The sequence below is a fragment of the Aquarana catesbeiana genome, linkage group LG06, assembly GCF_042186555.1.
Source record: "Aquarana catesbeiana isolate 2022-GZ linkage group LG06, ASM4218655v1, whole genome shotgun sequence".
Classification (NCBI taxonomy): domain Eukaryota; kingdom Metazoa; phylum Chordata; class Amphibia; order Anura; family Ranidae; genus Aquarana; species Aquarana catesbeiana.
Genome location: NC_133329.1, coordinates 229,486,343 through 229,499,494, shown reverse-complemented (window position 1 = coordinate 229,499,494; position 13,152 = coordinate 229,486,343). Strand labels below are relative to the sequence as shown.

General features: G+C 41.8%; 1 protein-coding gene across 6 annotated transcripts in view; it reads left to right on the top strand.

Annotated features, from left to right (window-relative positions):
* The window catches only part of KATNIP (katanin interacting protein), a 310,890-nt gene that overhangs the window by 103,396 nt on the left and 194,342 nt on the right, over nt 1-13,152 (top strand). For all 6 annotated transcript variants that reach the window (XM_073633024.1, XM_073633020.1, XM_073633023.1 and 3 more), the window contains 2 exons: nt 682-761; nt 6,330-6,455. In XM_073633024.1, the coding sequence (XP_073489125.1) occupies nt 682-761; nt 6,330-6,455 (206 nt within the window). The remainder of the gene's footprint in view (nt 1-681; nt 762-6,329; nt 6,456-13,152) is intronic.

The window sequence follows — 13,152 nt, the reverse complement described above, 5'->3', positions numbered from 1 at the left end:
AAGATCTACAACATCAGTCCAAAGTTAACAACAAGACCTTCTAATGAAACGGAATTAAGATTTGAATGTTCCTCTAGACTAGTGGTGGTGAATTTAAAAAATATAGAGCGCTTTGAGGGGTTCGCACTGTAGCAAAATGGTTGGACTGTAATCCACCTCAACACCCAAAGATTTCAGTCCTGCTGCATTTTTTTTGTAGTGTACTGCAGCACACACTGAAGAGAAAGTGAGAGTAACATAAGCCCCATCATTGGTGTCAGTGACAGTAAGCAAAAGCACACAGCGTTTGTATCTGTAGATGCAATAATTACCCCCAGGATTGGTGTCAGTGGCCACAATATTTAACCGCAGCATCATTGTCAGTGGCTGTGTTATTAACCAATAGCATTGGTGTCAGTGGTAGAAATAATAGTCTCAAGGATTGGTGTCAATGGTCACAATAATAACCCACAGCATTGGTGTCAGTGGACACATTACTTACCCCAGCATTGGAGTCAGAAATTGCAAGAATTAACCTCATATTGATTTTAGTATGTGCAATAAGTGGCAGTACTATTAAACCCTCTTCCAGCTTTTGTGGTCAGGGGCAGTGCTTTTTCCCCAAATCATGGCTCAATTGAATAGCTGAATTAAATTTCAACAGTATTGAAGCTATTTAACAATCTATGTTGGGTTGTTTAGTTTTAGATGATGGAATAACTGTTGTTGGGAGGAGAAACCATACAGCTCCAGGCAAGATACAAAGAAAAGCATGGGTGCAGGTAACAAAATTCTATTTTTTTTTTTTTTTAATTATTTGGTATAGTGTTGCCATTGTAAATTTTTTCCAGCTTTGTCAGTGTACAAATAGTGGAAACTAGCATAATTTGTTAAGCTTATTCTCATTAAGGGCCCTTTCACACTAAAATGTGGTGCATGAAAACCCATGTTCCGTGCGCATTTACCGCACCAGGTTCAAAATACATTGAGTGCGCAATCTGCTGCAAGTGTCAGTGTAATCCCAACGACACCCCAAATGCTGATCGCAAAAGCAGTGCGTTTGCTTGCACCGGATCGCAAGGTACCACAGTACCCTGCAATCCGGTTACAGTGCATTTTTAAAAGTAGTGCATGCACTACTTTTGGTGCGATTGTGTGATTTCAATGATTCCAATGGATGGGCTGAAACTCGCATAGCACTGAATTGCACTCGCCCCATGTTCCTGTGCGATTCTGGTGTGAACTGGCGCTAAAGAGAAAGTAGTGATGTGTTTTTAAGTTTTTACCTTATATCTTTTTATAGGACTTTTCACATTTTTACAAATTTTGCTTTTTCCATTTTTTTGTTTTACATACAACGTCATGTGTGTATATATAGGTGTTAGTTTATGAAGCAGTGAACAGCGGTGATCCCCAGGATCGCTGCTGATCACAGTCCATAAACAGTTTATGAAACTGAGATAATCGAGGGAGAAGTGTTTGAACATGTTCTCCCACCGATGATCTCCGCTGTCATGGTTATGCAGTGATGTGTGTCTGTCAGCTTATCTCCTCCATGTGTTTCTTTAGAGACCAGCCACCCTCACCTGAATGTTTTAATAATCTTCCCTCAGCATAGCTCCACCCCGGTCTCTAATTAGGAACACTATATTAACCTGAGCATTGCAAGCCAACCTTGCTGATGAACCATTGTGTGCTTGGCTTCCTTTTTCCTGCTTGCCATGTGCTGTCTGCTCGTGACCCTGACCTTTTGGCGTGTCCCCGACTATCCCTGTTTGCCTGTGACCCTGAACCTTTGGCGTGTACTCTGTTGTCCTTGTCTGCTAGTTGCCCTGACTTTGGCTTATCCCTTTACTATCCTTGTTCCAGCCTGCTGCTTTCTTCCTCTATCTCCTGTAGTCTACCGTAAGCGTGAGCTGTGAGACCCTGGGGGCCGCGACCTGGAGCCAGACTGCAGCGCAGTCCATCCTCACCACTGGAGACTCTGGTGAACACCTGCTGGCTCTTAGACTCCGCGCCCTGGGGAATCTATGCTCTAGCTCCCACTGGGATCTGTGTTAGTGATCTAGTAGACCTGCTTCCTGAACCTCCCAGGGTTCAACCCGCAGCAGTCGGTCCTAGGGTCCACTACTCCTGACTCCTATGGAGTGCATCGGTCACCTGGTCTCAGGTGACCTGACATCCGCACAGTGAGAATCCTCATTGACTGACACGGAAACAGCCAGTTTATAAAGCTGCGATCTCAGCACTTCACTGGTGATCTGTGTCAGAATTCACACTCCATGATTCACCAGCTTCGTGGTGGTTTGCCTTCGACCCAGACACATTATGCAAGGAGAATGTGGTAGTTGAGGATGATCCCTCTTCTGATTAATCTGATCAGGATGACACACCTGTAAAAATAAAAAAAAGAAATTGTAGAGTTTTATGTTTTTATTATTTATAGATTGTTAATAAGAGCCAATTATATTCCATGTTTAAATTTGTAGTGGAGTTTTCATCCAAACGTAAAGCTACCCTTATGGGTGCTGTACACTTCTGTTTTGGGTTAGAGAAGCCCAAGTCTGCTCACTCCAAGGTATCCATTGTGGGATCCCTTAAATGCCTCAACCAGCTAAGTCCATTTGCTGGTAGACCCTGCTCTGTATGGGAATTGTCCTTTCTCAGAGAAGATTTTTGGTCACCAGTATCCTATTGAGCAAGTTTGCTACAAAATTGGGCAGTTCCTGTTGTAAATCCTGACATTTTTTGTCTTAACAAGATCCTCCCAGACCCTGGATAAGCCAGTGGTCAAGGACCTGGCTAGAGGCCCTCTTTTTAAAGCTTTTTTTAATTTGTTTTCCTATGACGAGGCCCCACAGTGCAACCTATGGTTCTTCTATGGCAGTTTGCCAGATCGTTGCTGTCTGGACTAAATGCAAGACTCAAAATCTTAATTCTATCTCAATGGATGCCTCAGTCCACAATCGGTTAGATCTTTTACCTACAGCCTTAAGCCTCGTACACAGGATCCAATTGTTGGCCAACCAAGTGTCAGATTTTTGTCTTAAGGGCGTGTGCCTGGATCTTGTCTTGCATACCAACGGTACACAATTTTCGTGCAACAAGCACGAACATAGTGACGTACTATGAGGAATTTCAGCTCTTGAGCCCCTTCTGCTAATTTTTTGTTTGGTGAGCATTGATTCCGAGCATGTGTGATGGACTTGTGTACTGACCATCAGAAAATCTGACAACCAATCGTTGTCTGCCGAAAATTTACTAGCATGTCATCCAACATTTGTTGGCAGAAAGTTGGACAACAATTGTCAAAAAGGAGCGTACTAACGGTCAGATTTTAGGACAACAGTCTGTCAACAGACAATCCCCTGCCAATAATCGCATTGTGTGTAAGAGGCTTTACACTACTGCATAAATGAGTTGGTGACACAGTTCGTAAGATCTCCAGGATGAGTCTTCTCCATTCACATATAGAGGATTCCTTGCTAATCAGCTTAAATGCTGTTCAGCTGAGCTTCCATGCAAAATGCAACTTTAGCTGTTATCCTTAGAAGGCGAATACCTGTTTGGTACCTCCTTAGCTAAGTACAACAAGAGATTACAGGTGGTAAAAGTACACTTCTCATCACTTCACATCTTCCAGTGGGACTTCACCTGAGGTTAGGAAGGAAGGAAGGTTCCTTTCATCCCTTTCAATCTTCAAGTTCCAAATCTAAGGCAGGAACATACAGTACTTTTCTAAGAAGACACAGCCCTTCAAACCAACCAAGCCTGGTTCCAAGGCTTCTTTTCCCATTGATGGAAAGCCCCTACTTCTAAGTAGCGTGAGGGAACATCTGTTGACCTTTTGTATGGTTCCAAAACCAAACGGAGGAGTCTGTATCTAAAGACTCAGCTTATTCCTACGGATTTAAAATTTCCACGTGGTCAGTCATTATATCGCTCCTTCTGGATGATAATCTGGCCTCAGTAGACATCCAAGACACTTGCAGTTTCCACTTCAGTGCTGTCCGCATTTTGCAGTGGGTTATTGGCATTACCAATTTAATGCTTTCTCCTTTTGGCCTTACCACAGCCACCTAAGTTTTCACCAAGGTGCTTTCTCTGGCTTGGCTCTGCTCAGGGATTCATGTTGTAGAGTACTTTGATAATCTCTTGAAGAACTTTCTCTCTGTCTCTGTTGACTAACATTCAGCAGACAGTTCCAGCTCTGCAGAGGTTGAGGTTGGGGTTGGATCCTCAATCTGAGGAAGTCGTTCTTGGACCCATCTCACATATTGAAGCACCTGGGCCTGATGTTGGACAACACCATGTCCAATATCTTCTTGCCTCTGGAAAAAAATCCTGTCACTCCAGTCACATGCCTAGGCCCTTTGGGCCAAGGGGAAGCCCTTACTTAAAGTGATGGTAAAGTCTTTTTTTTTGTTTGTTTGTTATTTTTTTTTTTAAATAACAAACATGTTATACTTGCCTCCTATGTGCAGTGATTTTGCACAGAGCAGCCTGGATCCTCCTCTTCTTGGGTTACCCTTTGCTGCTCCTGGCCCCTGCCTCCTGTTGAGTGCCCCCACAGCAAGCAGCTGGCTATGGGGGCACCCGAGCCTATGGCGCCGCTGCTGTGTCTCAGCCAATCAGGAGGGAGAGTCAGGGACGGCCGAGGGACTCGTGGACATCGCTGGACAGAGGGGGTTCAGGTAAGTCATAGGGGGTGCTGGGGAGGCTGCTACACATAGGCCTTTTATCTTAATACATAGAATGCATTAAGAGGCTGCTACACACAGACGGCTTTTTATCTTAATGCATAGAATGCATTAAGATAAAAAACCTTCTGCCTTTACAACTCCTTTAATGCCTGCATGAGGGTTTTGGGTCTAGAGGTTGCCTTTTTGAGGCTGTGCCATCAATCCAGTTTCACGCCAGACCATTGCAACACAACATTCTGACAGTGTGGAACAGATGTTTGTGCATCCGACACCCCCAAGGTCAGACCTTTCGTTTTGAATTCTCTACCCAGCCCTGGAATCGGGGAAGCCCTTAAGAGTGAACTCTTACCTCAGATGTGCAGATATAAAGCTCATCGGTCTAATGCAGTAACTCGGACACCTTTTATTAATATAATATGTTCAAATACTTACAAAAGTGTTAAAAACCCAAGCATGTATCGAATATCAGTCTCCATTTGATGACCAATGGAAAATACCTTTTCAGTGCACCACAACAGAATGTAATACGTGCAGGTAGGCTTATGCATTTGATGGGCAAGCCCTCTTCCTCAGAGTTCAGTGACACAAGTAAACAACTACCCTGCAAATAACCCTTTTCTTCCTGGTGGTCAGGTTACAGTTCCCAGATTCGCAAGTCATCTGCCACCTCCACAGCATCATCCATGGCAATCCAAGAACTTGAAACCCCCCAAAAATCTGCTTCTCTGAGATGGTCTGCCCCCACCAGTTCCAGTTTCCTGACTTGGGGGAACGTCTGATTGCTTTTAAAGTTATCTGGGAAACCCCAATGCTTGGATGCAAGAGCTGATCTCAACAGGTTACAAGATATAATTGTGTCTGTCTCCACCTACCCCCACACTCCCTTCCTTTTTAATTTTTTTTTTTTTCCTGCTTCACATCTTTTTATGTCTTAGTAGTGTTGGCTGGACCTTTTCTTTCAGCCGTTAAATGATTTTGGATCGGGAAATGTATTGTTTGTAATTATTGTTTCAAAATTTTTACTCAAACCTAATCCAAATGGAGTCATTTCTTCCATTCTGGATTTAAAGGTTCTCAACATTTTGTATGTTCTCAAAAATTTTGAATGAAAATGGGAGTGATGATCAGGGATTTTTTTTTTTACACTGTTATTGCTTATATAGTAAAGATCACTGTGGGATGAAGCCCACAGGTGTGCCCGGATAGGAAGCAGCTTCCTGTGGTGGCACATCAAGAAGAGGAGGAGCCAAGAGTGCCGTAACCCATAAAGAGGATGTTTGAGACCATTCCATTGTACAGAGCATTATGAACAGTACGAACCTGCTTGTTATTCAAAACAAAATGAAAAAAAGAGTTTACAATCATAGTAAAATTCAAAAATCTACTACCTGCCAGATTTATTATCAAATGTGGAAGGCTGATGGTTTCAGACTTTGGGGTGTCTCCATGGGACTTTAGGTGCATTGTGTGCTTTCCTTTCTTCAGTACACCAACATTTAGCCCTCTGCCTTATCAAAGGTCAAGTATCTACTTTGTCTGTGCTTTTTCTACTTATCTAATGGATATATTTTTATGTAAGCAGATCTACTACTCCTCATAAAAAATCAGGGTTATATTGTTACAAATGACTATTTGTAATATTTGTAGAGCTCCATAAACATTAAATCCGAAAGTGGATCAGCTGTTCATATTGTTCCAAATGTGAATTACTCAGAAGATTTTGAAACTGATGACGATGGGCATTCTGATCAGAGTGATGAACATGAACAACAGGTAATGCTATTCCATTAATTTTTTATGTCTTGTGAGTTTGGGGTAAAATATCACTAAAAGATGATTACCTTAAGCCTAGTTTACGGTTGCAGTTGGGGAGACAGTAAAGACGAGCATTTGAGCTGCTGTTTTACCTTCTCCCACTGCTCTCCCTTAAGCTGTAAAGGCAGTGGAGGGGGTGTGTGTACATACAGTGGGTCAAAAAAAGAATCACCCCACCTTTAAAATAATCACATTTTGTTGCTTTGCAGCCTGAAATGAAGACAGACATAGATTTTTGTTTTACCCAGCAGTATTTACTAGTGCAACTTATAACACCAACATGTCATAAAAAAAAAATAAAAAAAACGAATCATTGAGTTGGAAAAAGTATCACCCCCTCCCTTATGTCACTATTTTGCCGGATCACCTTTTTCTTTAATTACAGCTTTTAGTCTGTTGGGATATGTCTCTACTAACTTTGCACATCTAGACTTTGCAATATTTGCCCACTCTTTGCAGAACTGCTCAAGTTCAGTTAAATTTGATGGTTACTGTTTGTGGATTGCAGTCTTCAAGTCATTCCACAGATTTTCAATGGGGTTTAAATCTGGGTTCTGCCTAGGCCATGCAAGGACATTCACCTTTTTTTCTCCTTCAGCCATTGTGGTCATTTATGCTGTGTGCTTTGGGTCATTGTCATGTTGGAAGGTAAACCTTCCCATTGACAACTTTCTGGTAGAGGGCAATCGATTTTCCTCAAGAATTTGATGGTATTTGCCCCATCCATTTGTCCTTCTATCCTGACAAGTGCTCAAGTCCCTGCTGTAGAGAAACAACCCCATAACAGTATATTACCACCTGCATGCTTTACTTTAGGAATGGTGATATTTAGATGGTGTGCTGCATTGAAATTCCACCAGATATTTAATTTGGTGTTGAGGCCAAATGAATCCATTTTAGTCTCATCTTACCACATTAAATGCACCTTGAAGATTGTGAGACCACATGAAAAAGGGTGTTATGGTCAGATGAGACTAAAATTGAATTATTTGGCCTCTTTATCAAAAACTATGTCTGGCTGAAATCCAATACAGCTCACATCCCAATAACACCATTCTTACAGTAAAGCATGGAGGTGGTAATATCCTGTTATGGGAGTGTTTCTCTGCAGCATGGACTGGGACAGTTGTCAGGATATAAGAAAAATAGATAGGGAAAAATACCATAAAGTTTTTGAGGGAAATCTGCTTCCCTCTGCCAGAAAGATGTCAATGGGATACAGTTTTACCTTTAGAGTTATCCCTTTAAAACTAAACACATATTAATTACACAGGCCTGATTAAGGTGGTAATTAAACTCACTTAGTGCCTTATCTGCATTACATAAGCCTCAGAACCTGTGTAATGAATATGTGTTTTGGTTTAAAGAGATGAGGTGGCAACCCTATTTACCTTCCAACATGACAATGACCCAAAGCACACAAAATGACCGCTCGGTGGTTGAAGGAGAAAAGGTTGAATGTCCTTGCCTAGTCAATACCCAAACTTAAAATCAGTCTGTATATGCAGTAAAGCATGCTTGTTATACTCACTGTGGAACCTAAGGGGTTAATCCTCTGCATTGTGTAAAAAGGTTGTTTGATCTTGTATGCACTGAGCCTCTTTTTCTTCCACTGACTCCAGAACATGTCCGGATAAGACAGCCTTCAGAGTCAGGCTGCACATGCTCAGTTTGGTGTGTGGGAGAGTGCATGTGATCAGCACAGGGCCAATTATCACTGTCCAGACATGTCCAGACAGAGGGTCAGGAGCCCTGCAGCCTCATAGGACAGCTCAGTGCAGCATGAAAATTCCTGCTACAAGCTTCTCCAGGAACTGATAGAAATCGAAGACTGCTATACACTGCTGATGAGAAAAGGTAGTTAGCTGTTTATATCTACTAAAATAATTGCATTTCCATGTTCTGTGTACTGTGGGAGACCAGATATAGTGAATGCAGGGTCCTGGGTTTAGTAACACTTTTTAAATTACATTGAAAATCTGTGGAATGACTTGAAGACTGCAGTCCACAAACGGTCAGGTCCGGCCCTACCATGGGTCCCAGTGGGTCCATTGGACGCAGGCAGCACTTTGAGAGGGGCAGCAAATTGAACCACAGCCGCCTCTCTTTCTCTTCTATTTACCCAGCAAATTGACAACCAAGATTTTTTTTTTTTTTTCAGCAGTTTTGTGTATCATGATGACAATTGCCTGGCCCCCCTGCCTGCCCCTATACTACCCTAGCCCACCCTATACTGCCCTAGCCTGTCTATATACTATCCTTGCCTATCCCTATACTGCCCTAGCCCGCCCCTTGGAATTGAACATAATGGTATGTCTTATAATTATTTTTTTTTGGGGGGGGGGGGGGGGGGCATTTCATTATGGACCCCAGGCAGCACAATGTCTTTGGCCAGCCCTGCAAACGGTCACTATCAAATTTCACTGAACTTGAGCAGTTCTGCAAAGAAGAATGGGCAAATATTGCGAAGTCTAGATTTGCAAAGTTAGTAGAGACATACCCCAACAGACTAAAGGCCATGATTGCTTTTTCTAACTTGGTGATTTCTGTTTTTGAAATTTTTTATTTTTTTCAGATATTTTGGTGTTATACCTTTCACTTTCACTTGGATGTTATAAGTAGTAAATATAACTGGATCTTCATTTCAGGCTGCAAAGCAACAAAATGTAATTATTTTAAAATTATGCCATGGCTGTATGCCACGGCTATGATGCTTTGTATTGTGGTACAGCAAAAATTATCCTTGCTGTTGCGTTCAGTGGGCAGTACCGCTCACAAAACATAACCCATTCAAATATTTGTAAACAGGAAGTATTTTTACTGCAGAGGAGGCACATACTATGTCTATTCTGCATTAAAGTACTCTTATCTGTTTGATTGCAATGTACACTGAGCTGCGCATGTTCAGCTTCATGTTCAGTTTCAGCATTTGCCAAGATGAATAAACTCCTTTGCAGGGGCTGGAGTGATGTAAGCCCAGCCAGTCAAAATGACCAAAGGTTGAAACCCAGAAGACCTGCAGAAGAAGGTGCTTGGAGTAGAGGTGAGTAAAGTTCTGCTTTAAGGAACCTTTGTGTGATGCCAGTGTGTGTCCTTGATAAAAGGAATAGCAGGTCTTTATGATTTCGCTTGCTAGAACTGAAATGCTATCGAGGAAGTACGTTTAAAAACAAATCACTTTTGGTAATATACGGTATGCTTACCTTCATTCTTGGCTTATGAATAAATATGATTTTTTTTTTTTGTACTAACCATAAAATCCTTTTCTCTAGTAGTTTAATTGGAGGCAAAGGACTTAAATTCTTCTAAGAACGAGTTAGCTCCCGCCTCTAGGAGGTTGGGACACTACATAAAGTAGAAAAGGCATTGCCCCACCTAATAGCTTTATCCTGTATATACAGCACAAGTTTAGGAGTAGCAAGCTCTGAGCAAAATATAGGAATGGAAGGGAACCCTTCAAAAATAACATCTCAACTGTGACAACAAGCCATCAAATGAAATCAAGATACCCACATGAGAGGATTGAGCTGTGTCCCAATGAACTAATAAAACAAAAATACAATTTTACACAGTACAAAAAATAATTTTTTCACCCAGTGTTTTTTGGACTCTGAATCTTTCTATGAATGGAGACAACCAAAAAGAGTCTTAAAAAGAGGAATGGGCATAACAAAAAAGCAAATGTCATGGTAACCCTTATGCCCAATTGGTACACACGATCGGAAATTCCGCCAGCAAAAGTTCGCTGTGAGCTTTTGGTCGGAAATTCCGACCGTGTGTATGCTCCATCCAACTTTTGCTGGCAGAATTCCTGCCAGTAAAAGACTGAGAGCAGGTTCTCTATTTTTCGGTCGGAAATTTGATTTGAAATTCCGATCGTCTGTACCAATTCCGACGCACAAAATTCCTACGCGTGCTCGGAAACAATTCGACGCATGCTCGGAAACATTGAACTTCATTTTCTCGGTTCGTTGTAGTGTTGTACGTCACCGCATTCTTGATGGTCGAAAGTTCAGAGAACTTTTTGTGTGACCGTGTGTATGCAAGCCAAGCTTGAGCGGAATTCCATCGGGAAAAACCATCCAAGATTTTTCCGACGGAAATTACGCTCGTGTGTACGGGGCATTAGGAATAATAGTGTAAATGAGACATTATGGGGCCTCCATAACCTTATGTCCAAATATGACATCCATTAAGAAAGCGGTTTTAAAGTGGTTGTAAACTGAAATGGCTAAAATTGATCTTGTCTCCATGTGTTTGTTCATTAAGCAGTGCAGTGTGGTTTGTTTTTTTTTTTTTCAATCTTAAATACCTTTTTTTTTATTTATTTATTTATTTATTTTTGTGCTCATTTATGGTCACCTCCTCTGTCTGCTCTGTATCTCTATCTAAAAAAGCCAAGTGGGAGGGTCTGAGACTCCCCTTCTGTTTTAGGTAAACTGTATGGTCAGCATGCAGCTAAGCCCAAACCCTTGTGAGGGGGTCCCTGGCAGAATACCGGCTGGCCCTTAGACTCCACTCCCTGGGGGATCCCGTGTCACCTGCTCGCCTGTGGGCTCACTGTAAGTAGTAATGTGACAGTATCCTGACCAAGTTCTCTTGGCTCAGCAGCCATGATAAATGTAGGCAGCTCACAGTGGGGAAGTCAGGACCAGGCAGAATCATTCAGGTACTGTAGGAGATATAAAGGGGCAATTGACTAGGCAAAAGCACTATGCTATAGCTTGTGCCTTAACCACTTCCATACCGCAGAAAGTTATATGACGTCCTGGGCTTTCAGTTACAGGCATCTTTCAGATATCATTTTTTTTCAGCCGGCGATTCCCTTCACCATAAGAAAAATCATAGCAGCTGTTCAGCCGCTTGATCATTCTTACAGGCGGCGGAAGGGGACCCCCCCCCTCCCGCCGCCCTCTGGTGCTTCTACCGGCTCGCCAGTGCGCTCAGCAAGTTGGAGAAGGAATCCGCTGGCGCCGCAAGTTGGTCATAGAGAAAACCGAGGGCCAGATGATCCCTGGCAGAAGTAAACCATGCCGTGGACTCGGCTGGAAAGCCTGAGATCATTAATTTTATTTAATTTTTATCTCAGGCTTTCCAGCCTGGAGGAGAAATATGGGGTCTTATAGACCCCACACCTTTCCATAAAGAGGACCTGTCACGCACTATTCCTATTACAAGGGATGTTTACATTCCTTGTAATAGGAATAAAAGTGGTGAAAAATTTTTTTTTAAAGGGTAAGTGTAAAAATAAAAAAACAAAAATAAAATAAACAAAAAAAAAAAAAAATGAAAGCGCCCCTGTCCCCGCGTGCTCACACACCGAAGCTAACCCATACGTAGGTTGCATCAGCATATGTAGATGACGTTCAAACCACACATGAGAGGTATCACTGCGAACGTTAATGCAAGAGCAATAGTTCTAGCCCAAAACCCCCTCTGTAACTCTAAACTGGTAACCTGTAAAAAATTTTAAAGCGTTGCCTATGGAGATTTTTAAGTACCGAATTTTGGCGCCATTCCACGAGTGTGTGCAATTTTAAAGTGTGACATGTATCTATTTACTCGGCATAATATCTGTCACATTATACAAAAAAAGTGGGCTAACTTTTACTGGTGTATTTTTTTTTTTTTTTTTTTATTATTCATGAAAGTATTTTTTTTTTCCAAAGAAATCGCATTTGAAAAATTGCTGCGCAAATACTGTGTGACATAAAAAGTTGCAATGACCACCATTTTATTCCCTATGGTCTCTGGTAAAAATATAAAATATATATATAATGTTTGGGGGTTCTGAGTAAATTTCTAGCAAAAGATATTTTTACATGTAGGAGAGGAGTGCTGGAATTTGTGCAGTATGGAAGTGGTTAAAGGGACAGGAGCATGATTTCTTAAATTTTTTTTTGCGTAATAACCACTTTAGTGTGGACAGAAGACCAGCTGGCAGCCTTGCTTATATGCAGGGTGGAAGCCTGGTGCCAGAAGGCCTAGAAAACCTCCTACTGTACTAGTAGAATGAGCAGTGACAGGAAACAGAGGATTCCATCCCTTCAGTGATTAAGCCTGAAACATGACCTGAATAATCAATTGGTAATGATCACTCTGGATGTTGTAGACCCCTAATAGGAACCATCTGTGATGACAAAGAATTGGTCTTTGCAAAATAGGGTTAAGGCCAACATATAGACCCTGATAGCCCTCATGTCATGTGTGTGCAAGGCAAGCAATGGAAAAAAGGATGGAAGTAATATGTCCTTATACAAGTGACGGGAAGGCACAATCTCTGGCAAGAGAGAGGACCTGAGGCTTCCAAAACAACCTTGTTCCAATGAAGGGTAAAGAAGGGTACCTTACAATACAACTTAAAAATCCTCATTGTAGAAGAGATGGCAGTAAGAATGGTCACCTCCTTAGACTGAGTTTTGAACCTGTCTGTAGAAGGACGTCTTACCAAACTTTACTGAGCTTGGAGTGCACGGGTTGGGGCATAGCCACTAGATTTCTGCTTTATAGTGTCAAAACCTTCCAGAGGAAGGAGTAATAATCTGTTTGTAGAAGAATTGAAATCTTCTGTTACTCAATGAATTCTTGAATAAATATTCATCCACATAATTTGTAAGAAAAGCCTTAGTGAATGTGGATTAGGAAGCTACTTCTG